Raw genomic sequence first — 27,837 nt, 5'->3', positions numbered from 1 at the left:
TCATTTAATTTTCACTTGTTAAAATGATCATTCTTGATATCCGTAATTACGATTGCACTAGAAAAACCGTTAATTCTTGATATCAAAATGATGTCATTACTCAAGGAATTACTCATTCTTGATATCAAAAATTAAATTTCAACTTGTTACAAACATAATTACTGATTTCATAATGAACTGTCAATCACTCCTGTTCAAAACACAATTACAGATAATTAATTTCTTACTAATATAAATTCCAAATACACATATCAACTATGTACTAATTATTATTATAAAAATTTTTTTTTTTTAATATTAATAATGTGATATTGTTACTAGTGCAAATGTCCATTCCTGATATCAACAATTTAGAAATTAATGCAGTTAGAAACATAAGCTTTCCACAATTGCAAACCAATATATTGCATACTCCATATATATATATATATATATATATATATATATATATATATATATATATATATATATATATATATATTAAATTTATTTATTTATTTATTTTTTTTCTAAGAACTTCATAGTTGATATATTTGGAATTTCAGCTTGTGAGAAATGAATAGAAATCTGTAATTGCATTTTGAACAGGAGTGAAATTGTTGAAATTCAATTTTTTATATCAAGAATAAATTTTTTTACTAGTGCACACCTAATTGCTAATATATAAAGATATGTACATTTTCTTTATTATTTTTTTTATTTTTTTTATGTATATCTATAATTCATATCCTGCAAATAATTAAATATCGAAAGGGCTTGCAATATGAATGGCTCCCTTTTGATTTTGACAATTTTTTTATTTATGGAATAAGACATTATATTAATAATGGATATTTATGATGGTAACAAGGTTGTCGCATAATCTGAAGACTCAACTTCTTTTAAAGGCTCAAAGTAATTTAAATGTTATTACATGTAAAAAAAAAAAAAAATCTAAAAAAACAGAAATAGAGAGAATCAAGACAAAATGTTAGCTTTGAAGACAGGCCAAAAAATTGTTGTTGATGTATTTAGAAAAATGCCTATAATAACACATAGTAAAATTTGGCATCAGCTATTCATTGACCATTGACCAAGTCATTATTTGCAAATAAGTTAATGAGGGACACAAAAGGCACCTGTTTTGTAGAACGACCCTAATATATCCCCTAGGCCTCGTTTGATCTGAGCCATTATGAGCAACAAAACAGAATGTATCAGCAACATCTGAAGATGTAGTGAAATAACCTTTAAACTTCAAAGCTAGCACCACCTCATTGGTGAAGAGCTCTTATACACCATCCTAATCTTATGCGGCAGGAAATGACCTCTTGAATCCTGAGGTGACTGGCCAATGAAAAGCAAAGGGACTAGAGATGTGCCATATGTGCTGTGCATTAGAGTGCCTGCAGGGTACTCACTGAGAGCTGTCCAGACAGATACTGAGGGGTGTCCCGGAGCATGCCAGGACTCATGGGGGACGTGACGGAGATGGACGGTCCCATTTTTTGGGATTCAAAGGAACTTGAACCTAGAATGGGTAAAAATAGGTAAAACGGGTGGCTTAGATAATTCATTTGCATGCTTCCACAAGTTTTTTTTATATATATATGTAAAATGAAACTCACTTGATTCAAGTTGTCCATGTGTGCTCTCTGGTATTCTAGGAACATCTCTACATGACAAGAGAGATTAGCATTACAAAGACAGCAGTAGGATTTATGTAAATTAAAACTGCACTAACTAACTTAAAAGTGCACTAACTAACAGAAAGTACTGTAATAGGGTTGAGCGATACAAGGTGATATATAAACAATTCTGGTAACACTTTACAATAAGATTAACATTTGTTAACTATATTAATTAACATGAGCTCAGAATAAACTATACTTTGACAGCATTTATTAATCTTGATTAATGTTAATATTAACATATACTAGTACATTTTTATTAATTAAAAGCTATACAATGATTCCATATTAACATTAGTTCCCTATCTGTCACTCACTCGACGTTGTGTCGATGTACTGACACTAGGGGTCACTCTTGGGAGCCCTAAACACCTCTGATCTTTGAAAAAAGGCCAATGGGAATTGGCGAGTGGAATTTGCATGACACTCCCCCAGACATACGGGTATAAAAGGAGCTGGTATGCAACCACTCATTCAGATTTTCTCTTCAGAGCCGAGCAGTTCTATTCATTGAAGCTGAATTCATCCGCGAGTTCATTCACTTCATCTGCTGGATTTTATGCCGCATTTCAGCGGCTTCTCCCCCTCTGCACCCGTGGAGTGCAGGGAACGCCCCTGGGCACTTCGGCAGAATAACAAAAAGAGTATATTCTAAAAAGAGTGTATTTTCATTCTAAAGGAGCGGCACACACGGAACGTCTTTTTAAAGATGCCTTTTCGTTTGTGTGTCATTCCTGGTTGCGGTCATTATCTCTCCGCTTCTTACGGCCACGATCGCTGTCTTACGTGTCTGGGCACTGCCCACGCGGAGACATCGTTCGTGGAGGGGTCCTCTCCTCATTGTGAGAACATGACCATGGCAACGTTGCGGTCATGGCTTACAATCGTAAGAAAGCAAGCCACCCCAGCGGCTCCCCGCCTCGGTTCTTCTACCTATGGGTGAGGCCGTGCCGGTTAGCACTGGGGACGATTTGGGGACCTCAATGGGAGCACCTCCGCTGGGTAAACCCCCACAGACCTCCCATTCCCCAGCACGCTCGCTTGCCCCGGTCGGGCTCTCAGATGAGACCGCCGGCTCGTCTCATGGCGAGTTCGACCTCTTATTCGGAGCCCGGGAAGACAATGAGTTATCGAGCACAGCATCAGAGAGCAGGCCTCTGATACGGATGCCTTGGCTGAGCTCCCTCCTTCAGGTGTGGTCGCCCAGTCCCTTTCTTCCCGGAAGTCAATGAGGAGCTGACAAGATCGTGGGGGGCACCTTTTATTGCCCAATCCCGATCTTTCAGCTCCCCCGCTCTCACTACCCTCAATGGTGGGGCTGCCAAGGGGTATTCGGTGATCCCCCAGGTGGATAAGGCGCTCGTGGTGCACTTGTGCCTGCAGACGCCACCACCTAGCATGGGCACCTGAAGCTCCCATCCAGGGCCTGTAGGTTTACGTCATCCCTGACGGCTAAGGCCTACGGTGCCACTGGACAAGCCACCTCTGCCCTGCATGCCATGGCTCTCCTGCAAGTTCACCAAGCCAAGGCGCTAAAAGAGCTGCACGAGGGTAGTTCTGACCCAGGATTGATGCAGGAACTGCGCTCGGCGACCGACCTCACTCTCCGGGCAACGAAGGTCACGGCGTGGTCTCTCTTCTGCGCAAGGGTGTGATAGAGCCTGTCCCTCCAGCCGAGATGAAGAAAGGGTTTTATAGCCCTTCATCGTACTGAAGAAATGCGGTGGGTTGTGGCCAATCTTTGACCTGCGAGTTCTGAACTGGGCCTTGCACAGACTCCCGTTCAAGATGCTGACGCAAAAACGCATTTTAGCGAACGTCCGGCATCAAGATTGGTTCGCGGCGGTAGACCTGAAGGTTGCGTATTTCCACGTCTTGGTTTTAACTCAACACAGACCCTTCCTGCGGTTTGCTTTTGAGGGCCGGGCATACCAGTACAAGGTCCTCCCCTTCGGCCTGTCCTTATCCCCTCGTGTATTCACGAGGCACCCCTTGCCCTGCTAAGGGAAGTGGGCATCCGCATACTCAACTACCTCAATGACTGGCTGATCCTAGCTCACTCTTGAGAGTTACTGTGCACACACAGGGACATGGTGCTCAGGCACCTCAGCCGTCTAGGGCTTCGGGTCAACTGGGAAAAGAGCAAGCTCTCCCCGGTTCAGAGCATCTCTTTTCTCGGCTTGGAGTTGGACGATGATGGCGTGCCTAACGAACGAGTGCGCTCAGTCGGTGCTGAACTGTCTGGAGTTGATTCGGTCAAGCACAGGTAGACCTGTTTGCTTCCCAGGAATCCTCCCACTGCCCACTTTGGTATGCCCTGACAGAGGCACCCCTCGGTACAGACGTGCTGGCACACAGCTGTCCCCCCTGGACTACGCAAATACGCGTTTCCCCCAGTGAGCCTACTTGCACTTGCACCCTGTGCAAGGTCAGGGAGGACAAGGAGCAGGTCATCCTAGTAGCCCCCTTCTGGCCCAACCAGATGTGGTTCTCGGACCTCATGCTTCTTGTGACAGCCCCCCCCCCCCCGGTGAATTCCCCTGAGGGAGGACCTTCTTTCGCAGGGACAGGGCACTATCTGGCACCCACGACCAGACCTCTGGAATTTCCACGTCACACCTTTGCGAGGTTCTATAATCTCCGGGTTGAGCCGGTTTCGTCCCGTGTGTTGTCAGGTCTGAACAGGTAAGTTCCGGGACAGCTGGCCGGGTGTACCGCTTGCGTATAGCACCTTTCCCCTCCCATGAGGTGAAGACGTGCGCCTCTGACTCCCAGTCGTGTTCACAAGTAGTGATCCCTGGATGATTTTCCTCAGCCCTGTGGCAGATGAGTTTGCAGGGAAACTCGCTGCCAGCCCAGTACATGTGCTAACTAAGCCCTGTACTGGGGTAGGTGCTCCACATGCGCTGGTTCCCCATAGGTGACCCCATGTTATATATCTTCCGCTAAATCATTTCCCTGTCGGTAAACTGCATCTTCCTTGGGCAGAGGCCCCTCTGCCCCCGGTCACCATGCTTGTAGAAACTCCTCCCCCCCTTGGGTAGGACCTACAAGGCGACTTCTCCACATGACATACTTCTGACAAGACTCGGTAAGACCATGTGACGTATTTCCACTCAAAATAACCCCCCCTTCTCTGGGCAGGGTGTGGTCTCCGTGGTGTCTTCCCCTTGGGAGTGACACCCTCCCCCCCCCGACGTAGACATTTATGGCCCCCAGTCGGTTAACAACTTCCACTCTTTTTGGGGAGAAAAATGAGAAAAAGAGGCCATGGCTGGGCTAGCCTGTCCCTATTTGTTGGGCAGTCGACTTGATCCCGAAGGACCGTTCAATGCTCATAAAAGCGTAGGGAGGGTACGTGACGGCCTGGTGCGCTGGCTATGAGGCACACAGAGGTCTGCCCGTCTCGCACCGCCAGTTCACATAACACAGTTCAGTAGTCGTGGCGTTTTGTATAGGGACCTCTAGTGTCACTACATCGTCACAATGTCACTGAGTGACAAATAGGGAACGTCCTGGTTACTTTCACAACCTCCATTCCCTGATGGAACGGAGGTTACGAAAGTAACCAGGACGTTAATGCATTTTGAACTTTTGGTTTTTGCATTTTGAACATGAATTATGCACAAAATTATGCATATAATGAACAACAGTAGTAGAACAATGAACAATAGTATATTTATACATTAGCATTAACCAAGATAAATCAATGCTGTGAAAAAAATATAGTTCATTGTTAGTTCATGATCCTTAATTCATTAATTAATGTTAACGAATAGAACCATATTTTAAAAAGTTATCAAAGTTTTATATTTTTCAGACTATTGGCAATATTAAAAACAAAAACAAAAAAAAACAAACAAAAAAATGTCTTAAAGGGTGATTTGTTTTGTATTATTTAGAGAACCAATCATTTAAACCAAACAGCCATTTCAGTCAATTACATTCAAATTGTGTCATGCAAGATTTAATACTGTAAAATTGTACAATGAAGCTGTAAAAATCTAGTTAAAAATAATCAACATGAACAAAACGATTAAACCAACATATATTGGTAACACTTTACAATAAGGTTTCATTCATTCACATTAGTAAATGCATTAGGGCTCATGAACAAACACTTAATATATTTTTTACAGCATTTGTTAATCTTTGTTAATGTAAGTAAATACAAATAAAATTATTAATTGTTAGTTTATGTTAGTTCATAGTGCATTAACTAATGTTAACAAACACAACTTTTGATTTTAAAAATATATTAGTATATATTTAAATTAACATTAAGATTCATAAATGCTGTAAAAGTATTGTTCATTGTTAGTTCATGTTAACTAATGTTAACAAATGGAACCTTATTGTAAAGCGTTACCCATATATTTTCACTAAAACATTTTAAAACATGTAAAATACCACTTGGGGACATTTGTGTACATTTTGCAGTTATGACACGAATTATGTCTATTGAACCAATTCACTGAAACGGACATTCACGGAAATTTAGTAGCAGTTCTAGCTTGTATGTCACCCTGGGCGAAACCCGCTTCAAGATGCCCCCAAAGTTGTTGACGAGTGGGGGGAGGGGGACTCCCCCTCGTGCCCCCCCCCCCCGCAAGATGCCGCCCTGGGCAACTGCCCATGTCGCCCATGCCTAAATCCGCCACTGCGGAAATTAATCAAACTCACCAACCCTATCGGCTTATTTGCTAATGAGGTTTAAATCAGAGATGCTATAAAAACATCTTTGTCTTGCACTCGCGAGTCATAACACAAGGAGAGACTTCAGGAAATGTATTATAGGCCAAATAAAAAGCGCATTCAATCACTGCCATATTCACAATGTCCCTTATGTTGCCATCAGAATAATATTCAATATATCAAAAATATGAAATATACCACAGAGCCCTACAAGGTAAACCTGAGCATTAACTGTACACATGTTGCTGCTAGATTCTTTATGTTTTGTGGGATGCCTGCACTGCATATGAAAGACACACTATAATTCCTATACGTGTCAAGCTGCCTTCCTGAAGCACAGACCTGAGACCCAAAGCACTGCCTAAAATAAGCCTTCAGTGAGTGAACATGCTTAAGCTGTATGAGTGTGTGAGCATCTACATGTTAAGCTCCCACAGGCCATCCTTCTTCATCATGTGCCATTGCCAAGGATATGTGCTCTACGCCCCTGATCTGACATGCAGAGTAATGATCCATCAGTCACTTGAACTCACCCAATGGGCCGTGAGACCACCAGCTCCACCTGCGGCTCAGGCTTGGATTCTAAAATGATATTGTAAACTTCCTTGAATGTGGCTCCCTGCAAGACCCTCCCGTTCCACTCTAGAACCTGATCACCTGAGGACAGACACAATACAATGTGTCAACAACATAGAATATATTCAGTCTTTGTTGTCATTGCACTTACACTGTGAACGCACTTGGTTGTAAAGATGTAAAGTTAAATGAAGTTGTAGTATTTGTATATTTAACTTATTTATATGTGCCTTTATTGGAGTTTTAAGGCTTTTAGTCCTTAATCCATTGACTGTTGATGAAGTACAGCATTTTTTGTTGGTATGCAGGTGTGTAGTGCAGTTACATTTCCAGACGTACTACTACTGTACATTTGCCATGCTGGAATTGTGCTTTGACCTACACTGCCTGGCCAAAAAAAAAGTTGCAGTTCGGATTTAAATAAGCAGATACTTAAGAGCCTATGATTGGATCACTATTGCAGTGATTAATATGGTATGCTGGCATCAATTCTTTTAACCCTAACTGATTCAGTGTGTAGCTTCTCATTTCTTTAACAACCATGTCGGAAGACGTAACCCGTGGTCGTGGAAAAGATATTACTGTGTTTCAAAAGGGGCAAAATTGGCTGAAATAACTTAAATTGGGTTAAGAACTGTCCAACACATTATTAAAACTTGGAAGGATAGTGATGAACTGTCAGCTTTGCGAAGAAATGTGGTCGAAAAAAAATCTTGAATGATCGTGAAGTCACATCGAAAAAAATCGACAGTAGAACTCACAGCTCTGTTTAACAGTGAAAGTAAGAGCATTTCCTCATGCTCAGTGCGACGAGAACTTACAGGTTTGGGACTAAACAGCTGTGTGGCCACAAGAAAGCCAATTGTTAGTGAGGCTAATCAGAAAAAACAACTTCAATTTGCTAGGGAGCATAAAGACTGGATTATGGAGCAATGGAAAAAGGTCATGTGGTCTGATGAGTCCAGATTTACCCTATTCCATAGCGATGGGCACGTCAAGGAAAGAAGGGAAGCGCATGAAGCGATGCACCCGTCATGCATAGTGCCCACTGTACAAGCCTCTAGAGGTAGTATTATGATCTGGGGTTGCTTCAATTGGTCAGGTCTAGGCTCAGCAACGTTATGCAGCAATAAAATGAAGTCAGCTGACAACTTGAATGTACTGAATGACCAGGTTCTCCCATCAATGGATTTTTTTCTTCCCTGACGACACGGGCATATTCCAGGATGACAATGCAAAGATTTATTGGGCTAAAATTGTGAAAGAGTGGTTCAGGGTGCATGAGGAATCATTTTCACACATGATTTGGCCACCACTGAGTCCTGACCTTAACCCCATTAAAAGTCTTTGGGATGTGCTGGAGAAGACTTTACAGAGGGGTTCGACTCTCCTGTCATCAATACAAGATCTCAACCAAAAATTAATGCAACTCTGGACGGACATAAATGTTGTGACGTTGCATAAGTTTGTCGAAACAATGCCACGACAAATGCACACCGTAATCAAAGCTAAAGACGGTCCAATGAAATATTAGAGTATGCAACTTTTTTTTTGGCCAGGCAGTGAATATGTTTTTGATATGTGATGTACTAACAAAAAATGCGCAAACTGAAATTTAGAAAACAAAAACACCAAAAAAGAAATAGTGTTTGTTGAACCCAAACCTTACTGGGTCTTTAAGGTTAACTCTAAAGCATACTAACAAGCAAATACAGAATATCATCACAACAGCACAGAAAGTGTTTAGTAGTTATCTTAATGGGTGTGTTCACCTGGTCTCAGATGGCCGACAGTATCTGCCAGACTTCCTTTCTTCACCTTCGTGATGAAAGCACAAAGTCTCCCAGACTCTGTCATCTTCCCTCCCACCACCTGCAATAGACAATGGACACTCAAAATAAAACATGCTCTACATGAAATGTCATTGAAATGTGTAAAACCTAAATTTCATTAGTGCAGTTGAAGTTGTAGTATTCTGTTCAAATGGTGCTAATTTTTATGAAAATGGGTTATAATACTTGGGTCGACAGGGAAACCTGTTCTCTTTGACTGATATGATTGCCAGTTAACAATAATGACATCTGGCCTTGTTGAGTTTTTTTGGCAGTAAGGGCCCGATAGGGAGTCGTATGCTGGGTTAAGATCCAATTTGCTAAATGTTGTAACGACTACCATGTGTTCCAACAATGCAATTATAAAACTGGTAGTTTCTGTGCAGGATGCTGATTGGTCAATACAGTATTGATGAATCTGCAAAACACTTGTAATCCACATCACAGCACAGAATCCATAAAATAATATTATGTTGTTACTGTTACTATGTCAGGAACTACATATATCTTTTAGTGGAATGATGGCACTTTTTAAAATTTTTAAATGATTTTGAAGAAAATGTGAGTTCTATTTTGTGTCCTAAAATGATTGTAAAAATTGTTTTTTAGGTTGCAACCATATTATAAAAGCAGTAAGGCACTCAAGTCATGCTGTATTGCAAATATAGTCACTGTTAAAAGTTTTGCTGCATGTCGTGCCAAACAACACCCTTAAATAGTGATGGGGAGTCGACTAACCCTAGTATCAGGACAGGACACAAACAACAGACATTTCTTCATTATTATGTGTGAATTAAATTATTGAAACATTTATTAAAGGGTTAGTTCACCCAAAAATGAAAATTCTCTCATAATTTATTCACGCTCATGCCATCCCAGATGTGTATGAATTTCTTTCTTCTGCAGAACACAAATGAAGATTTTTAGAAAAATATTTCAGCTCTGTTGGGCCATACAATGTAAGTGAATGGTGACCAGAACTTTGAAGGGCCAAAAAGCACATAAAGGCAGCATAAAACTCCAGTGGTTTAATCCATGTCTTCTGAAGTGATCCAGTTACTTTTGGGTGAGAACAAACCAAAATATAACTCCTTTTTCTTGCCATTGCAATCTCTATGCACAATCATTATTTCAAGCTTGATTACACTTCCTTGTGCTTGAGGCATTTGTTTCTCACCCACACCTATTATATCGCTTTTGAAGATATGGATTTAACCACTTGAGTCGAATGGATAACTTCTATGCTGCCTTTATGGGCTTTTTGGAGCTTCAAAGTTTTGGCCACCATTCACTTGCATTGTATGGACCTACAGAGCTGAGATATTGTTATAAAAATCTTCATTTGTGTTCTGCAGAAGAAAGTCATACACATCTGGGATGCCATGAGTGTGAGTAAATGATGAAAGAATTTTCATTTTTGGGTGAACTATCCCTTTAAATTGTCTTTTGCATGGCTTTATAATGAGTGAACTTTGACAGGATTTGGACGTCTCTTACCTTGAGGCCTAGCAGTGCCCCTGTATCTCGGGGCACCGTGCCATCTTTCATCCGTTTGTTTAGCACTACACGCCCTATTAGGCGCTCTCCATCTTTGGATGGTTGCCATGTCACCGGGTGCTACAGGTTCAAAGTGACAATACACCTCTGGTTTTAATACAAGCGTCCACACTGCACATTACACACACACACACACACACACACAAACTCAGGGGTTAAAGGAGGAGGGTGAACTCTTGTTTCTGTGAAGACACAAACCGTCCCTACTGTCCATTAAAATGGCATGTCAAGAAAGAAAGGTATAGTTGCAGTTTGGTATAGTAGCATTTTATCAGCTTATAATGAAAACAGAATGACATGAGGTTGAATAAATTATGATATTTTTTTTGGGGGGGGGGTTTCTATCACTTCAATGGAATTTGAAAACAGCATGTAAGTATTTGTATCCAAAAGAATTTTAATTGTAGGGAGTTTTCCTTCTGTAGCGGTCAGTTTGTGTGTTCAACAAGAGTGGACACAGAAGACAGCACAAGGTGATGGGCACCAAGCACAGCATTCTGTGGACAACAACTCTCAACAATGATTTACATCAGTGCTAAAATACACAATTTTTCAAAGGTTTAGCCACAGTAAGTGTAAACATTATTTGTGTTAGCATGATTTTAGAGTGATAAAATTGCTTACTAACCCTATCTGTGTAAAGTTATATCCAATATTAAAACCTTGTTGCAATGACGACTTAATGACGGTAAACCCTGTAATCGATTTTATCACACTAAAATCATGTAGAACATAAGATTGATCACACTTAAATCATGTTAACATGTATGTTTTTGTCTTGTTGCTATACCTTTGAAATAGTACATTAGCCTTTCATTGTAAAAGTCAAAAGTGGCAATAGAACCTTATAATACTACGATCACAAAGTGAAATAAGCACTCTCTTCCATCAGAGTCAGAGTTTTTGCTTTTTCTAAAATAATCAAGGGACGAATTGAAATTATTTTCTGTGGCAACATTATGCTACAAATGCTTCTGATTAAGCTTAAAGGGATAGTTCACCAAAAAAGGAAAATTCTCTCATCATTTACTCACCCTAATGCCATCCCAGACTTTCTTTCTTCTGCAAAACACAAATATTTTTTAAGAATATTTTAGCTCTGTTGGTACTCACAATGCAAGTGAATGGTGACCAGAACTCTGAAGGTCCAAAAGGGACATAAAAGCAGCATAAAAGTAATCCAAGGGACTCCAGTGGTTTAATCCATGTCTTCAGATGAGATATGATAGGTATGGGTAAAACAATAGATCAATATTTAAGTCCTTTTTACTGAAAATCTACACTTTCACTTTTACTTCTACATTCTGGTGTTAAGTGACTTTCACTTTCACATTCAGCCACCTACTGGTCAAAGCTGGTCAAAGGTGGAGATTGATTGTAAAAAAAATATTTTAATATTGATCTCTGTTTCTTTCACACCTATTATTTCGCTTCTTTTTGGACCTTCCGAGTTCTGGTCACCATTCTCTTGCATTGGACCATGGACCAACAGAGTTGAGATATTCATCTAAAAATCTTTGTTTGTGTTTTGCAAAAGAAATAAAGTCATACATATCTGGAATGGCATGATGGTGAGTAAATGATGAGAGATTTATTTTTTATTTTTTTTTGGGTGAACCATCCCTTTAACTTTTATTGAACCTGGAATATTTCTTAAACTCATTTTCGAACAAAATGCCAGATAGGGGCATTGTACAACTGAGGTCACAACTTGTTGAATTATTCCATTGTACCTGGAGAGGACACAGTGTAAGAAACCAATATAAAACCAATTCTGGGTTTGATTTTAAATATGATTGTATTTACTTTTGTACAGTTTCGGTACTATGTTGGTTCGCCACATGATGTCCAAAGTAAAATTTGGGTCCTGAAGCAAAACCAGATCAATTCATTAGTAGGCTACAGCAGAAAAGCAAAGAAAACTGCGCTCACAACCTCAAGCAGCACAGATGTAGCAAGTTACTTTTATTAACTATTGCAAAATATGCAGTGAACGAACAACTAAAACAAAAGACAGGACAGCAAAGGACAGCATGAAGCATGAGACAATGAAAAGGGAAAAAGAAAAACAACTGCTTAGTACAAGACTGATTCCCACACTAGACTAACCCTGTGTTTAAGCTGAGACTGAAGGATAGCGTGGAAAAATCATGTCAGGAAATCCCAAAGGGGGAAATAAGTGTGGAAAGGTGAAGTGACCAAGTGAGGAAAGCGTTGCAATCAGAATGGAGCATTCGTCCGCTTCGAGAAGCATGCAGCATATGGAGCAAAACAGAGTCAAGGGGTTGTCATTAATTTTTTGGGGTGTTAGGATGTTACCACTTTTCAGCCAGAGATAGTGGAGCAAAGCAAACAAGACGGTTCTCCTCTCTTTTGAGAGGAAGTATTAGTAGAGTCCCCTCTAGTGTCAGAAAGAGACAGTGAGTGAGTCGAGCAGGTCAGTTGTGAGGTCACAGGAAGTGAGAAACAGGCTGTAGGAAGTTGTCTCAGTACCTTGTTGCTATGGCTATGCTCCTCGTTTAGCGTGGTGCTACTGCATGTGTCAACCCCTGAATCTTTGACCTGCAGCTCGCACCACTCCGCCGCCTCCTCACGGGAATGGTCCCAAAATCGCACCACTGTCTTTTGCCTCTCAGATGGGGTGTAATTGGTGTCCAAAAAATATGCCTGCTCATATGTTTTTCTTTTTCCCCTTTGAATGTCGCCTATAAGTTATGGATGATATAAAAAAGGAGGAGAAAACACATGCAGAGGTCAATTAAACAAGGGGGAAATGCCTCACCATGGACAAAGAGGAGGCCTCGCTATGCCAAGACGCATGGTCCCACCAGTGACCATCCATATCTCCTGATAGAAAAGGCAAACACACACTCTTGTGTAAACAGGAATGAACTTACATATTTAAAATGCAGACCAACATTCATTTACTCACACACTTTCTCACTCTACACGTTCTTAATGCATATAACAAGTGAATGCTTACATGATTATTTTCTGTTTTAATATTTACCTATTTGCAAAGTAAATGGAAAGCAACAGTATAGATATCAACATGTGTTTACATAAAACAAGCATGAACCAGGAGACAATAAGTACCCTAACTTTGAGTAGGTTACAATTTACAATCTATGTAGAGGATCAAAATGCAGAGAGATCAAGACAATAAATGCTTTGATACTATGTTGAATGTCCAAGGATGTCCAAGAATATGTCTATAACATGTTTCAGTATCATAGTAAACAATGCTATGATTAAGGGTGAGCAAAATAAGCAATAATATATATTGCATGTTTTATAACACATTATCCTGTGTAGACATTTTCACAGAATGTGATTCCAAAACCTCTGAAAAAAAGAATCAAATTTAGGATTGAGGACAGAGCTTTTTTAACAAGCTCTTCGTCATTTTCTTTCTAAATGTAAATGCGGAATCCACAGTCCCTACTACACAGCAGTATTTTTCATCCTCAAAATGTTACACCGGTTAACACATTTATATATAAATTTAACCAGCATTACTCACTCCTAAGTAGGATGTTATCTATTTCTGATTGCGTATGATTTGGTACAACTGATGTCATACTTTGTATTGTCTGCAAAACAAAACCAATTTTTTCAAGAGACTGCCTAACCTCATGAAAAAGTCCCTGAAGGCCCAAGTCAGTGGTTTAAGGTTACACTGCTCATTCAATATAAATGATTAGCCTCAGACTTTATTTGATTGGCTGTTTTCCCTTGCTGTATGGAGCAAGAACTGACACTGATATTAACAAGGTGTTCCTCTGCAATTTCAGGGCAACGAGACAGTCTTCAGTGTATAATCTGGCATGTTATAAACTTATAAAAAATAAAAAAAACGACATCTTTTTACATCCCACAAAGAATGAGTGTACATCTATTGTGTACTGTTGGGGGTCACACATTTCAAGTAACATTTTACATTAATAAATAAATAAACAATCATTCAAAAATATGTCTTAATCTATTCTATCTGTTTGGCATTGTTTTCCAATTCTAGCAAAAATTAGGCTTCTCTCTATATTTTAAAAGAGAGTTTTAAAGCAAACCCCTCTGTCACACATTCATTTGTCCAATTTCATCTTTTGGATTTAGCATTCCACTGGATGCTGGAAACCTTTTTGGTGACTATACTAATGCAAAGTTTAAAAGGTACATCACATTTTTTTTAGGATTAACTAGTGTTGTCATGATACCAAAATTTCAGTAGTCGAAACCGATACCAGTAAAAATTCCAGATTCACGATACCAATTTCGATATCACAGAAAAATAGATATTAAACACGCTTCTTTAGCCTATAAAAATTTCATTTTTTAAAGTTTCCTATGAGTGTTTTTCAGTTAAGTAAAACATTGTTTCAAGTTTTTTTAAAGGGATAGTTCACCCAAAAATGAAAATTCTCTCATCATTTACTCACCCTCATGTCATCCCAGATGTGTGTGACTTTCTTTCCTCTGCAGAACACAAATGAAGATTTTTAAACAATATTTCAGCTCTGTAGGTCCATAAAATTAAAGTGAATGGTGACCAGAACTTTGAAGGTCCAAAAAACACATAAAGGCAGTATAAAAGTAATCTATATGACTCCAGTGGTTAAATCCATGTCTTCAGAAGAGATATGATAGGTGTGGGTGAGAAACAGATTAATATTTAAGTCCTTTTTCACTGAAAATCAACACTTTCAATTTCAATTCCACATTCTGGTGTGGAAGTGACTTTCACTTTCACATTCAGCCACCTACTGGTTGGGACTGGTCAAAGGTGGAGATTTATAGTAAAAAAGGACTTAAATATTGATCTGTTTCTCACCCACACCTATCATATCACTTCCGAGGATATGGATTTAACCACAGGAGTCTTGTGGATTACTTTTATGCTGCCTTTATGTGCTTTTTGGACCTTCTGAGTTCTGGTCACCATTCACTTGCACTGTGAGGACCAACAGAGCTAAAATATTCTTCTAAAAATCTTCATTTGTGCTCTGCAGAAGAAATAAAATCATACAAATCTGGCATGGCATGAGGGTGTGTATTTTTTATTTAATTTTTATTTTTGGGTGAACTATCCCTTTAAGTAGGACCCTTTGAAATCAGTTTAATTTGTTTGAAATTCCATAGTTTTTTCCCCTAAATTACACATTTTCCAATTTTTTCATGAATTCCATGTTTTAAAGTGTAATTAAATTTCATAATCAAAATTGTGTCTGATCAAATGAATCAAATAAAACACATATGAAATAGAACAACAAAACAATTCTTTCTTTTTTTTTAAAATGAAGTGCTTTAGTAAAGATCCTCACAAAATAATCTAAAACACAACAATGGTCTTATTTTTGTCAAATAAAGTGCTGCACAACAGCGCATCACATTATTAATGAAAACATTGATGAAAACTTCTGTTCAGTACAACAGCACTCTTGCTTGTGAGATATAAGTTCAATAATAATAATAATAATAATAATAATAAATTACACGAGTCAAGGTTTTATTTTGAATCAAACTTTTATTTTGACGTTTTTGTTAATTGAACTATTACTCTGGTTCTGTATTTTTGACGGTAGTTTCACACTTCCAGATAAGACGTTGGTTATATGACCCAGTATGGTTATTAAAGCGCAAAAGGATGCTATTTAATTATACAAGTATATAGTCTGCAGGCACTGCACGTCACAGTAAATGAGCACTCTCTTCTGTGATCTACTACAATAACCACAACGTGCAAGGCTTATAAAATATGGTGTTTTCAGCAAATAAGCGGCTTCACACATTCACTTTGCAGCGTGCAACACATGCAGACTGTATATTAATTTGATTAAATCACATCCATTTGCAGTTTAATAATCACACTAGGACATATCACAATTTTAATTTGATTAATTGTCCATTTCTGCATAAAAGGAGTATCAGAACACACATGCAAATGCACGTGAGCAATTAAAAGCATCCGGGTGTCAGTCACTCCGCAAATGGGGAACGAGCTGAGACAGTGCTCGGTACTACCAGTACTGTAGAAACATTGGTATCGTTACATCTTTTTATTTTATTATCGACCTGGTACCGTTGTACCTGTACTTTTGACATCACTAGGTGTAAGGCAATAAAATAGCACATTACTTTTAAAAGTAATGTTCCCCAACACTGACTGTAGTTTTTTTTTTTTTTCATTTGTATCAGCATGACAAGTACACATGGCTTAGCAGGCAGATGGGATTCGACAAAGACACACCTTACCAGTACAAAACCAAACACAAGGTCCCGTTCACCACTGATCTAACAATGTTTACCATCAGTTCAGAATGAACAATACATTTGAAGCTATCTGTTTATAATATGAAAAATATGGGTATTATCCATCCTGAACTTCAGCCACTTCAGTGTTATATTTCAAAGGCGATATAATAAATAAGGGAAAAGGAAAAGTAGCCTACTATATGGCATTTACACATTAATACCACACAAATCTGATTATAACCATCAACATTGCATCATCCTGCCCCCAATTTTCCTGCCAGCATGTGGTGATATCTGCACTCTACTATGTCAAGAATAAGCATTGTAAAAGTAAGCTTACATCAGCAGACATTACTCTTGTCTTAACATACACCATGCCTCACAAACCAGAAGCATTTGCCATTCTTCCAAGCTCCTTCCCCAGTGTCTTCAAGAAAAAGGATCTGTTCTGTGTAGTCCAAATATATTGTTGATAATCTGTCTTTGCTGCACCAGCCTTTCCAAACCTTGGCAAGTTGAACTTCCACAAAGCTGATTTATTTGACCGCATCCACAAAGATGATGACCAGAACTCAGTTGCTGCTCCTGAAATCACACCTTAGTCAGCACTTCAGCGTCTGTGCCCTTTTTGGGACACGTTAAACCCAACCATCTACCATCTTTTCTGAGTGCTTCTCCCTGTATATAGCTCCTTCCCCCACTCTCTCTCTCTCTCTCATTGCTCCTTCATGCCTTAGAATAATGAGCTTACCGTTATTCTTGTAAGCCAGCTCAAACACCCTGCCCTACATAGTCCCCGCATCACAACGGACTGTTTCCCAGAGTTTGCTGGGCTGATCCCTGACTCTGAGCACCCCTACAGCTTGCTCACGGTTTGACAATCCCAGGCATGGGCCTCAACCACTTGTGAACAACCACAACCAGCAAACCACTCCTGATTCTTTTTGTAATCCAAACCTTGTAAATAGTTTAACCCGAAAGTAAAAGTTCAGAGTCAAGAGCCAACAGTAAGTTAGAAGTCCTCACTCATTTTTTGGGGAGAAATACTCCAAAGTACACAGCAGTAAAACAATCAGAGTAATGCAATTGTTTATGGCGCAACAAAAATATCCACATACCACCATTTTCCCGGGCTTCACACAGTGTAGCGTCTCGGTGTGCGCCTCCACCAGTTTGCTAATTTGACCAAATCCTTTTCTCTTTTTCCAAGTGGGGAGGGAATTGAGCACTTTAAACCAATCAGATTTGCTTGTCAGTTACAGACTGACATATGTCCAATGACACCCGATGGAAAGATAAGCTTGTCAGAGATCAGGCTCCTTCATGTCTACAGTCAAGAGCTGTGCCCCTCTTCTGAGGTCAGATAGAGTTAATGGGTGTCCTTGGCATTCTAGCTGTCAGTTTGTCCAGATACTCAGGTGACATTTCACCCCATGCTTCCTGGAGCACTTGCCATAGATGTGGCTGTCTTGTCGGGCACTTCTCACACACCTTACAGTCTAGCTGATCCCACAAAAGCTCAATGGGGTTAAGATCCATAACACTCTTTTCCAATTATCTGTTGTCCAATGTCTGTGTTTCTTTGCCCACTCTAACATTTTCTTTTTGTTTTTGTTTCAAAAGTGGCTTTTTCTTTGCAATTCTTCCCATAAGGCCTGCACCCCTGAGTCTTCTCTTTACTGTTGTACATGAAACTGGTGTTGAGCAGGTAGAATTCAATGAAGCTGTCAGCTGAGGACATGTGAGCCGTCTATTTCTCAAACTAGAGACTCTGATGTACTTATCCTCTTGTTTAGTTGTACATCTGGCCTTCCACATCTCTTTCTGTCCTTGTCAGAGCCAGTTGTCCTTTGTCGTTGAAGACTGTAGTGTACACCTTTGTATGAAATCTTCAGTTTTTTGGCAATTTTAAGCATTGTATAGACTCCATTCCTCAAAGCAATGATTGACTGATGAATTTCTAGAGAAAGCTGTTTCTTTTTTTGCCATTTTTGACCTAATATAGACCTTAAGACATGCCAGTCTATTGCATACTGTGGCAACTCAAAAACAAACACAAAGACAATGTTAAGCTTCATGTAATGAACTAAATAGCTTTGCCATTATATTTGTGTTTGATATAATGGCAAATGATTTTCTAGTACCAAATGATCAATTTAGCATGATTACTCAAGGATAAGGTGTTGGAGTGATGGCTGCTGGAAATGGGGCCTGTCTAGATTTGATCAAAAATGACTTTTTTCAAATAGTGATGGTGTTGTTTTTTACATCAGTAATGTCCTGACTATACTTTGTGATCAGTTGAATGCCACTTTGGTGAATTAAAGTGCCAATTTCCTTCCGAAACAGCTAAATCTGTACATTATTCCAAACTTTTGGCCGCCAGTGTGTAATTATTATTCAGTATATATATATATATATATATATATATGTGTGTGTGTGTGTGTGTGTGTGTGTGTGTGTATTAGATAGATAGATAGATAGATATGCCAATAGGAAAGCTTAATGGTGTCAGCAACAGTAACTAAGGGAAGCTGTCTTAAGCCGTCTTAAGCCGATGCCACACTAGCCAATTTTCCCAATGATTTTCAGGTGTGAGCTTCATTAACATAATCGACAGCCAGGCGGAGAGAGCCAAAGCGCACATTAGCATCTCTAACAGGGGGTCATTAATCACTTGACCTTCGGGACTTTCTGCTGAGTTACTGGTTCCAACAATGGAAAAGCACATCAAAACTGTTACAAAAAAATCTTTCTGTTGCAGAGTTGGGGTCTTGTGTTCTCGTCAAGTGACCAATGAGTTTCTTCTTTTACTAAAGAACTTACAAGACGTCAAACTGATCTGATCATTTTCATCGCACTCCATAGTGATTCTGTCACCAAGCATTTATTCCTGCTTTTTTGTCCTACACTAAGTTGACATCAGAAAGCCAAGACTCAACAGTCTTTTTTTATGGAATTTCTTTACTCACTGAAAGCCGCATATGGACATACACTTTTTTTTTTTCAGCAAGCCTGAAGGGATAAATACACAATCATGCATTTTCACAAGGTAAATTTACTCCATGAACCACTTCCTAAGGGTGTTTTCACACCTGGCTTGTTTGGAGCATTTGTTTTTTGGAACCTGGTGCATATTCTCCCTTGGTTCGGTTCATATAGGCATATATAAATATGGCAATCACACTCAGATCCTCACCAAAACAATTGGTCTGAGACCACCTGGATGGAAAAGAAATCTGTAGGTTAGCTCGTCACTTTAATTCATCATCAAAATGTAGATATAGCCTTTTGACGGCTATATTAGACACACTGTACTGTAGGTCGATCTTCAAGATCTCTTCTCTTTTTGGATTGCGGCAGAACAGACACAGGTAGGATGGCGTCAGCAACGTTTTGACAGATAAAAACGTGGCATAACTTTTTCTGTGTGTATGTATATGTAAGGAGGAGGCGAGAAGCAGCTTTCCTGGTTCAGGTAAGGATTTATTTTCTCTCTCTGCAGCACAAATTACAGTCTCACAGTCTTTGCGTTATGCACTAAGTTAACCAACAATCACACACCGCTTCACAAAATAAACTCTCATCATTTGTAATAAAAACTCTTTGCTTCTTGCTCGGGTCTGTCGTGCCCAGGCTCTCTCTCTCTTCTATTTGCGGTGTGTCTCTATTTATGCCGCTCTCCCCGTGCTCACTGAAATTAGAGACAGGTGTTAGACATAATTTAGCTCAGGTGTAAGCGCCCTTACCGCTTTCTCTCTCTCCGGAGAGATGCTTGACCACGCCCCCGCTGCCACATATCCCTACCGCCCGACTCAGGCCGGGGCGGCATCCGGCCTGCCTACCACTCCCCCCCATTCCTGGAAAGGAAGTCGGCGACAGCCATCTGTGCCCCCGGTCTGTGGACCACCTTGAACTTAAACGGCTGAAGAGCCAGATACCAACGGGTGATCCGGGCGTTAGTATCTTTCATGCGGTGGAGCCACTGGAATGGGGCGTGATCCGAGCAGATGGTGAAGGCCCGCCCCAGCAGGTAGTATCGGAGAGTGAGGACCGCCCACTTGATGGCGAGGCACTCCTTTTCCACGGTGCTGTACTTAGTTTCCCTTAACAAGAGCTTACGGCTAATGTACAGCACTGGGCGCTCCTCCCCCTCCACCACCTGTGAGAGTACAGCCCCCAGCCCCCAGTCTGAAGCATCTGTCTGTAAAACAAAAGGGAGAGAGAAGTCAGGCGAGTGTAAAAGCGGCCCCCCGCAAAGTGCAGCTTTAACTTGCGTGAACGCCCGTTGACACTGCTCCGTCCACTGGACCAGATCTGGAGCTCCCTTTTTAGTGAGATCAGTCAGCGGGCTGGTGACGTCCGAATAATTAGGTACGAACCTTCTATAATAGCCAGCCAGCCCCAGGAACTGTCTCACCCTCTTTTTGGTCTTGGGTCTCGGGCAGGTCGCAATCGCCGCTGTCTTGTCAATTTGGGGACGCACCTGCCCGTGGCCCAAGTGGAACCCCAGATACCGTACCTCCACCCGTCCAATCGCGCACTTCTTCGGATTCGCTGTGAGTCCCGCTCAGCGCAGCGATCTCAGAACCACCCTCAGATGTTGCATATGCCACTGCCAATCATTGCTATAAATGATGATGTCATCTAAATAGGCAGCGGCCTAAGCTGAATGCGATTTGGTCTATGAGACGCTGAAACGTAGCCGGGGCTCCAAACAAACCGAACAGAAGTGTCACAAATTGGTGTAATCCAAACGGTGTGGAGAAGGCGGTTTTCTCATGGGAAATTGGTGTCAAGGGGATCTGCCAATAACCCTTCGTCAAATCCAATGTCGAATAAAAACGAGCAGTGCCCAACCGATCGAGCAACTCATCAACGCGAGGCATTGGATATGCATCAAATTTAGACACCGCGTTGACTTTTCTATAATCCACACAGAATCGCACAGACCCGTCGCTCTTAGGTACTAGAACAACTGGGCTGGACCAATCACTGTGGGATTCTTCTATTACCCCCATCGCATCCAATTCTTCCCGAACAATTTTCTTCTTGTGTTCGGGTAGTCGATAGGGGCGGCTACGTACCACGACCCCCGGCTCAGTCTCGATGTGGTGATGGATGAGGTTTGTACGTCCCGATAGAGGGGAGAACACATCTGCAAACTCCTGTTGCAACCTAGCAACCTCCGCGAGTTGGCTCGGTGAGAGGTGGTCTCCGCAAATGACCGGGGTGAACTGTTTATGTTTTGAACTCACCTCCAGTCCGAGCTCCGCCTTCTCGGGAACTACCGTAGCCAACGTCACGGGAACCACCTCCCTCCACAATTTCAGGAGATTGAGGTGGTATATTTGACGAGCGTCCCCTCTATTGGTTCGTTTAACCTTATAATCGAGATCCCCCACTCGTCGTGTGACCTCAAAGGGTCCTTGCCACTTGGCGAGTAATTTAGAGCTCGATGTGGGAAGCAATACAAGTACTTTATCTCCCGGTGCAAATTCCCTTAGCTGAGTTCCCCTGTCATACAGTCGGCGCTGTCGTTCTTGAGCTTGGAACAAATTCTCCTGTGTTAGTTGCCCCAAAGAGTGGAGTTTTGTTCGAAGATCAAGAACGTACTGAATTTCATTTTTACTGTTTGAAGGTCCCTCCTCCCAGGCCTCTCGCAATACATCAAGCACGCCGCGTGGGCGTCACCCATACAGCAGCTCGAATGGGGAGAAGCCAGTGGAGGCTTGCGGGACCTCTCGTACTGCAAATAACAGGGGGTCGAGCCATTTATCCCAATTTCTAGAATCATCGTGCACGAACTTACGAATCATGTTTTTGAGGGTTTTATTAAATCGTTCCACCAGGCCATCCATTTGAGGATGGTATACACTGGTGCGAATTGATTTAATATTTAACAACTTGTACAGTTCGCGTAGTGTCCGTGACATAAATGTTGTGCCCTGATCGGTGAGGATTTCTTTCGGAATCCCCACCCGGGAGACTATTTTGAAGAGTGCCTCCGCAACACTGTGTGCTGAGATGTTGCGAAGAGGCACTGCTTCCGGATATCGCGTTGCATAGTCCACTAGGACCAATACAAAGCGATGTCCGCGTGCTGACCGTTCTAATGGCCCGATGAGGTCCATTCCAATTCTCTCAAAGGGAACCTCGATCAGAGGGAGAGTGCGCAATGGCGCTTTTGGGGTGGCCGGTGGGTTAACCAGCTGGCATTCGCGGCATGCCGCACACCACCTGCGGACATCGCCGCCAATGCCCGGCCAATAGAAACGGGCTATTAGACGGTTCAGTGTTTTCCTTTCTCCTAGGTGACCCGCCATGGGATTATAATGAGCCGCCTGGAATACCATTTCCTGACGGCTCCTTGGAATCCAAAGTTGGGTTGTATCCTCTTTGGTCCAAGTGTCCTGTGTCACTCGATACAACCGCTCATTTATAATTGCAAAATAGGGGTATGAAAGGGCGATGTCAGGCTGGAGTCGTTGACCATCGATGACTCTCACTTGGTCAAAGGTGTGTTTGAGGGTTTCGTCTCGTGACTGCTCCAAAGGTAAATCCCCATCAGGGAATTCCCTGAGAAGGGGAGGGGCTGCAGCCTCTCCCCCTCTCTCGTCATTATGACGTGGAGCTGTCGAGGACAGCCCCAGCTCCACCTCCCCTGCCAGAGCATCGCACATCACACATCTCCCTATTTTCGTACAGGACCCATCCGTGCAAATTCCCTTTAATAAAACTCTAAAATCAGGCCAATCAGTCCCCAAAATCAGCGGATGGGTGAGGCGGGAACTAACCGCGGCCTCCACTCTATGCTTTTTCCCCCGAAATTTAATTGTCAGTGTCACCACCGGATACTTGTGAATATCCCCGTGTACACATTTCACCTTCACCGTTTTAGTTGTGACCAATGCCTCGGGTTGAACCAGGCGTTGGTGGATAGTGATTTGATTACAACCGGTGTCCACCAATGTTTGGTGAGTACCCCCCTTGACACTTACCGGTATCCGGTACGCTCCGGCCTGGTCGGGGGCAGCCTGTGGGAGGTCAGAGACCCGCACCACCATCCCCAGCTCCATCAGAGGGCACTGATCTCGGAAGTGGCTCGGGTCTCCGCACCTCCAGCAGGCCCAGGGGGACAGCGGCGGGGCATTGGAGTAGGGGAAGGTGTCGCCTCCCACACCCGGGGAACTGGTCTCAGGGGCTGAGGTCCTCCTCATCTGCGTGGGGCAGGAACGGGACCTGGAGAGAGAGCAGAACGAGAGGAGAGAGGGGAGGGGGAAGAGTCAGAGGGAGGAGAGAAAATGTAGGAGGGCTCTTCCGCCCTCGGGATCGCCGCCATGTGGTCCTCCGCAAGTTGGATAGCTTCCTCCAACGACGCCGGGCGGTGGCACTGGACCCACTCCGCCGTCCCTTTTGGCAGTCGATCTGTGAACTATTCCAGTACCACCTGGTCGATAATTCCCTGGACGTCGCGATCCCCCGCTAGCAGCCATCTTCGGCAGGCGTCACGGAGCCGCTGGGCAGAGGCAAACGGGCGGTCGGAGCTCTCCAACTTCAAGCTCCAGAAGATTTGACGACTTTCCTCTGGAGTGCGACCAACCCGTTGCAAGATGGCTCTTTTTAAATCTCCGTAGGCCAGGAGGCTCGTCGCTGGCAGTTGTTGAGCCGTGAGCTGGGCTTCCCCGGACAATAATGGGATCAGTTGGGCTGCCCATTGGCCGAGCGGCCAGCCCCAGTTCTCGGCGGTCCACTCAAACAAATCCAGGAAGGCCTCAGGGTCGTCCGCCGCCCCCATTTTCTGTAATGCTGGCGGGGGTAACGGCGTGGGAGTGTCCGGGGTCGCGGCTGAGGACGCCTCCTGGCTGAGGAGGCTCCAGATCGCCTGCCGGTCCTCGGCTTGAGCATGCAGGAGCTCGACAAACTGGTGGTCTTGATCTTGTCGGAGCTCTAGCAGTGTCTGTTGGTGGCTCTGATGTAGGCCAGCGAGGGCTTGGAGGATCTCCGCCGACTGGGAGGACTCTACGGGACGACATCCATCCATCTTCAACTCAAACTTCAATTTCCCGGGTTTCGGCACCAGTTAAAGAGGAGGTGAGAAGCAGCTTTCCTGGTTCAGGTAAGGATTTATTTTCTCTCTCTGCAGCACAAATTACAGTCTCACAGTCTTTGCGTTATGCACTAAGTTAACCAACAATCACACACCGCTTCACAAAATAAACTCTCATCATTTGTAATAAAAACTCTTTGCTTCTTGCTCGGGTCTGTCGTGCCCAGGCTCTCTCTCTCTTCTATTTGCGGTGTGTCTCTATTTATGTCGATCTCCCCGTGCTCACTGGAATTAGAGACAGGTGTTAGACATAATATAGCTCAGGTGTAAGCGCCCTTACCACTTTCTCTCTCTCCGGAGAGATGCTTGACCACGCCCCCGCTGCCACAGTATAGTATGTGTGCAATTGTGTGTGTTTGTGTGCGGGCACGAGAGGGAGAGAGAGCTCCATGACCGTGAAAAAATAATTTTACAGTTTTGGTCCAATTTGAAATATAACCTTGTGAAAGCAAATCAGAACCATGAAGAAAATACAACACTGTAACTATTTTAGCCCCTGTTTTAGAACAAATCAAGCAAGCTTCAAGTCTGAAAATGGCATTAATCACTCTATTACAATGGTTTACGCTCACGCAGTACTCCTGTTGTTATTTCTGCAAGCTCTAGGTGACATGGAATCAGAGAGAGAGAGAGAGAGAGTTGCGATGAGTTGGTATGTTTATCACCCCTTCACCATTTTGTAGCGGCAAGTGAGACAGTCTGCATGTGTGACACCCTCAGCCAAAATCGAGTTGTTTGCAGTTTGCTAGTATCACCTGTCCTACTCGACCCACTCCAAGCGGGATTCGAACTGGCGATCCCCGGCATGGGAGTCAGATGTGCTAACAAGGAGGCTATAAAAGCCATAGCCTCTAGTCTCGGTCACTAGTGCATCTCTTAAGGCCAGGAGAGTGAGGTTTACACAATGCACAGCTATCACGTACCTGCTGGCTACCGTTACACTAGTATAGCGCTGGCTTTACCGGTATAGCGCATTTTATGTATCTTTTGCCGCCTCAACGCACATGAGTTTCGGCATCCTCTTGTAAGGACCCCAGGTTGGGAGCCACTGAGCTAGACGGAGTGAAACAGAACAGAACATAATGTAAGGGTCTTGAGATGACTTGTTGGACAAATGTTGGAATATTTTTAACTTGACACTGCATGTAAAAACCCAATGCATCTGAATGTCTATGGCTGTAGGGGTGGTGCTTTAAGGAGATTAATTTTAAAATGCACCGTTTAAGAGAGGGTTTTACCTTGCAAACGTAAAATATATATTTTCAGATTGACCTCACCAACAGGTCACGATGGTCTACTTGTCAACTGACTAATCGACAAGACAACCACCATGACCTATCCCTAGTTCAGGCTAGGCAGAAAGGATTGTGACCCCTCCCTAGTTCAGGACAGGGATCATGACCTATCTCTTGTGCAAGCTATTCTTTCTGACAGAAGAACGTGGCTTCACTAACATGAGTCTTTTTTAGCCCTAAATCTAAGTGTCTATCCCACAGAATGTAGCCAAAATTCCAAGAGCATACTATGCAGAATGGGAGACATAGCGGCTAAGCAACATTTAACTGATGTATTCTGCATTGTAAGAAAGCAGACAGAAATGGAGAGACCAGGAATTTGCAGGATGGAGGCAGGTGTGGGATATCTTTGGGTCAGCTAGTGTCCTACATTCTTTTAAATTCTGCTTCTCACCAGCATCTTGAGTGTATTAAGTAGTTGTTGCAGAGACCTGGCCATGATGCATGCACTGGTGCAATTTCACTTTCTGACCCAGACATGGAAGTTACCCTCTACTGCAAAGCTGCTGGGACTCCCTGTCTCCGCAGAGGGAGGAGAGCCTGGGGGGAGCTCTCTGAGACTACTCCTGTGCAAAGAAGCTTATCCAATTGAGCTAATTATGGCCCTGACAACATCATCTAGAAACATGGGATGTATCATACAGGGTAGAAGGAAAGTGCAGGAAGAGGTGCAGGGTGATGCATGACTTGTTGAGGGATCTGTGAGACCAGCCTCATTTAAAGCCTTACAGAGCATTACACAGGCCGAAAGGTATCCCTGCAAACAGAAAGAAACCCAGCTTAGTGTCTGTGTCTGCTCACAATGTAATGTAATGACAGTTGTTTAGTATCAACATGCCTGGAGATGGTACAGCCTTGTTTTTGTTACACTAACTCAAATGCTTAAGTACAAAAGAGTTAATTACTTGAGCTATAAAGCTGTCTAAATCGTCCTTTTGAGTTGGGACTACTTTTTTAGGAGGAGAAATTTCTGGTTATGCATTACCAATGTACATTTCTGTAATTGGTATTTGAAGAACTCAGCTCCATGCAAACAGTACTTTACAGATACAGTTACTGCTGAAAAATAAATAAATAAATAAATAAATAAACTATTAATTGGTTTTTTTTTTATTCCAAAATTGATTTTTTTTAGTCTATGCATTTTTTCAGAAGATGCTCTTAAAGATTCTATTATTCATATAAATGAGATAAGCCAGTATTGTCCATCCAGTGGGTTCATCCAAGCAATTCCAAATGAAAGAAATATAAGTGTCTGCTTTTATTAGTGATGGACTGATCTCAAACAATTAAAACATTGAAACAAATCCAGCTTTGCTCTTAGTTCATTTTGTCAGACCAACATGACATGACATTGTCAGGTCACTTGAGGTCACGGTATACTCACTTTAGATGACCTGTAGCAAAAGCTGTATGAATTCATCATCTAACAAGAATCAACATGATGGTGAATGACAATGTATGACTATGCCCTCTCAAGCTCTACACAGTGTTCCCATTCACACTCAAGCATCTAAAGCTCAGCTTGCATTACATAATTAAACCTGTTTTAATAATGAAACACTGTGCATGGTTTAAAACCCTGGGCATGTGTCACACCTCATGTAATAGTCAACATCAGTGGATTCTCCTAAGCATATCTGAAGATTTACACTATATTCAGAGGTGAGAGGCCATGAAATGAAATCCAAGCTACAAGTTATCTCAACAGCCCCAAAGCACTGAAAGTAAACCATACCTACAAGAGCATTACCAAGAGATATGACAATTCTACTGAATCGCAGGAGAATGTAGCAAACTTGCAAAGTCCCTAAACTTCATCTTCACCTCTTCCTGCTTCCCATCTGATTGTG

The 27,837-nt window shown here is 42.1% G+C and overlaps 1 protein-coding gene across 2 annotated transcripts in view; it reads right to left on the bottom strand.

Moving 5' to 3' along the window:
- LOC127420680 (regulating synaptic membrane exocytosis protein 2-like) overlaps positions 1-27,837 on the bottom strand; it is a 240,201-nt gene that overhangs the window by 127,138 nt on the left and 85,226 nt on the right. Inside the window, exons 1-7 of one of the 2 annotated variants that reach the window (XM_051663138.1) lie at positions 16,920-17,220; positions 13,113-13,177; positions 10,271-10,390; positions 8,714-8,813; positions 6,899-7,022; positions 1,608-1,654; positions 1,401-1,510 (exon numbers count right to left, since the gene is read on the bottom strand). In XM_051663138.1, coding sequence (XP_051519098.1) covers positions 1,401-1,510; positions 1,608-1,654; positions 6,899-7,022; positions 8,714-8,813; positions 10,271-10,390; positions 13,113-13,172 — 561 coding nt within the window. In that variant the 5' untranslated portion in view covers positions 13,173-13,177; positions 16,920-17,220. Of the gene's footprint in view, positions 1-1,400; positions 1,511-1,607; positions 1,655-6,898; positions 7,023-8,713; positions 8,814-10,270; positions 10,391-13,112; positions 13,178-16,919; positions 17,221-27,837 lie in introns of those variants that run through there. The other variant, XM_051663141.1, reaches the window with a different exon arrangement.

Source organism: Myxocyprinus asiaticus, chromosome 30 (genome assembly GCF_019703515.2).
Source record: "Myxocyprinus asiaticus isolate MX2 ecotype Aquarium Trade chromosome 30, UBuf_Myxa_2, whole genome shotgun sequence".
Lineage (NCBI taxonomy): Eukaryota > Metazoa > Chordata > Actinopteri > Cypriniformes > Catostomidae > Myxocyprinus > Myxocyprinus asiaticus.
This window is presented reverse-complemented; position numbering and strand designations above follow the sequence as displayed.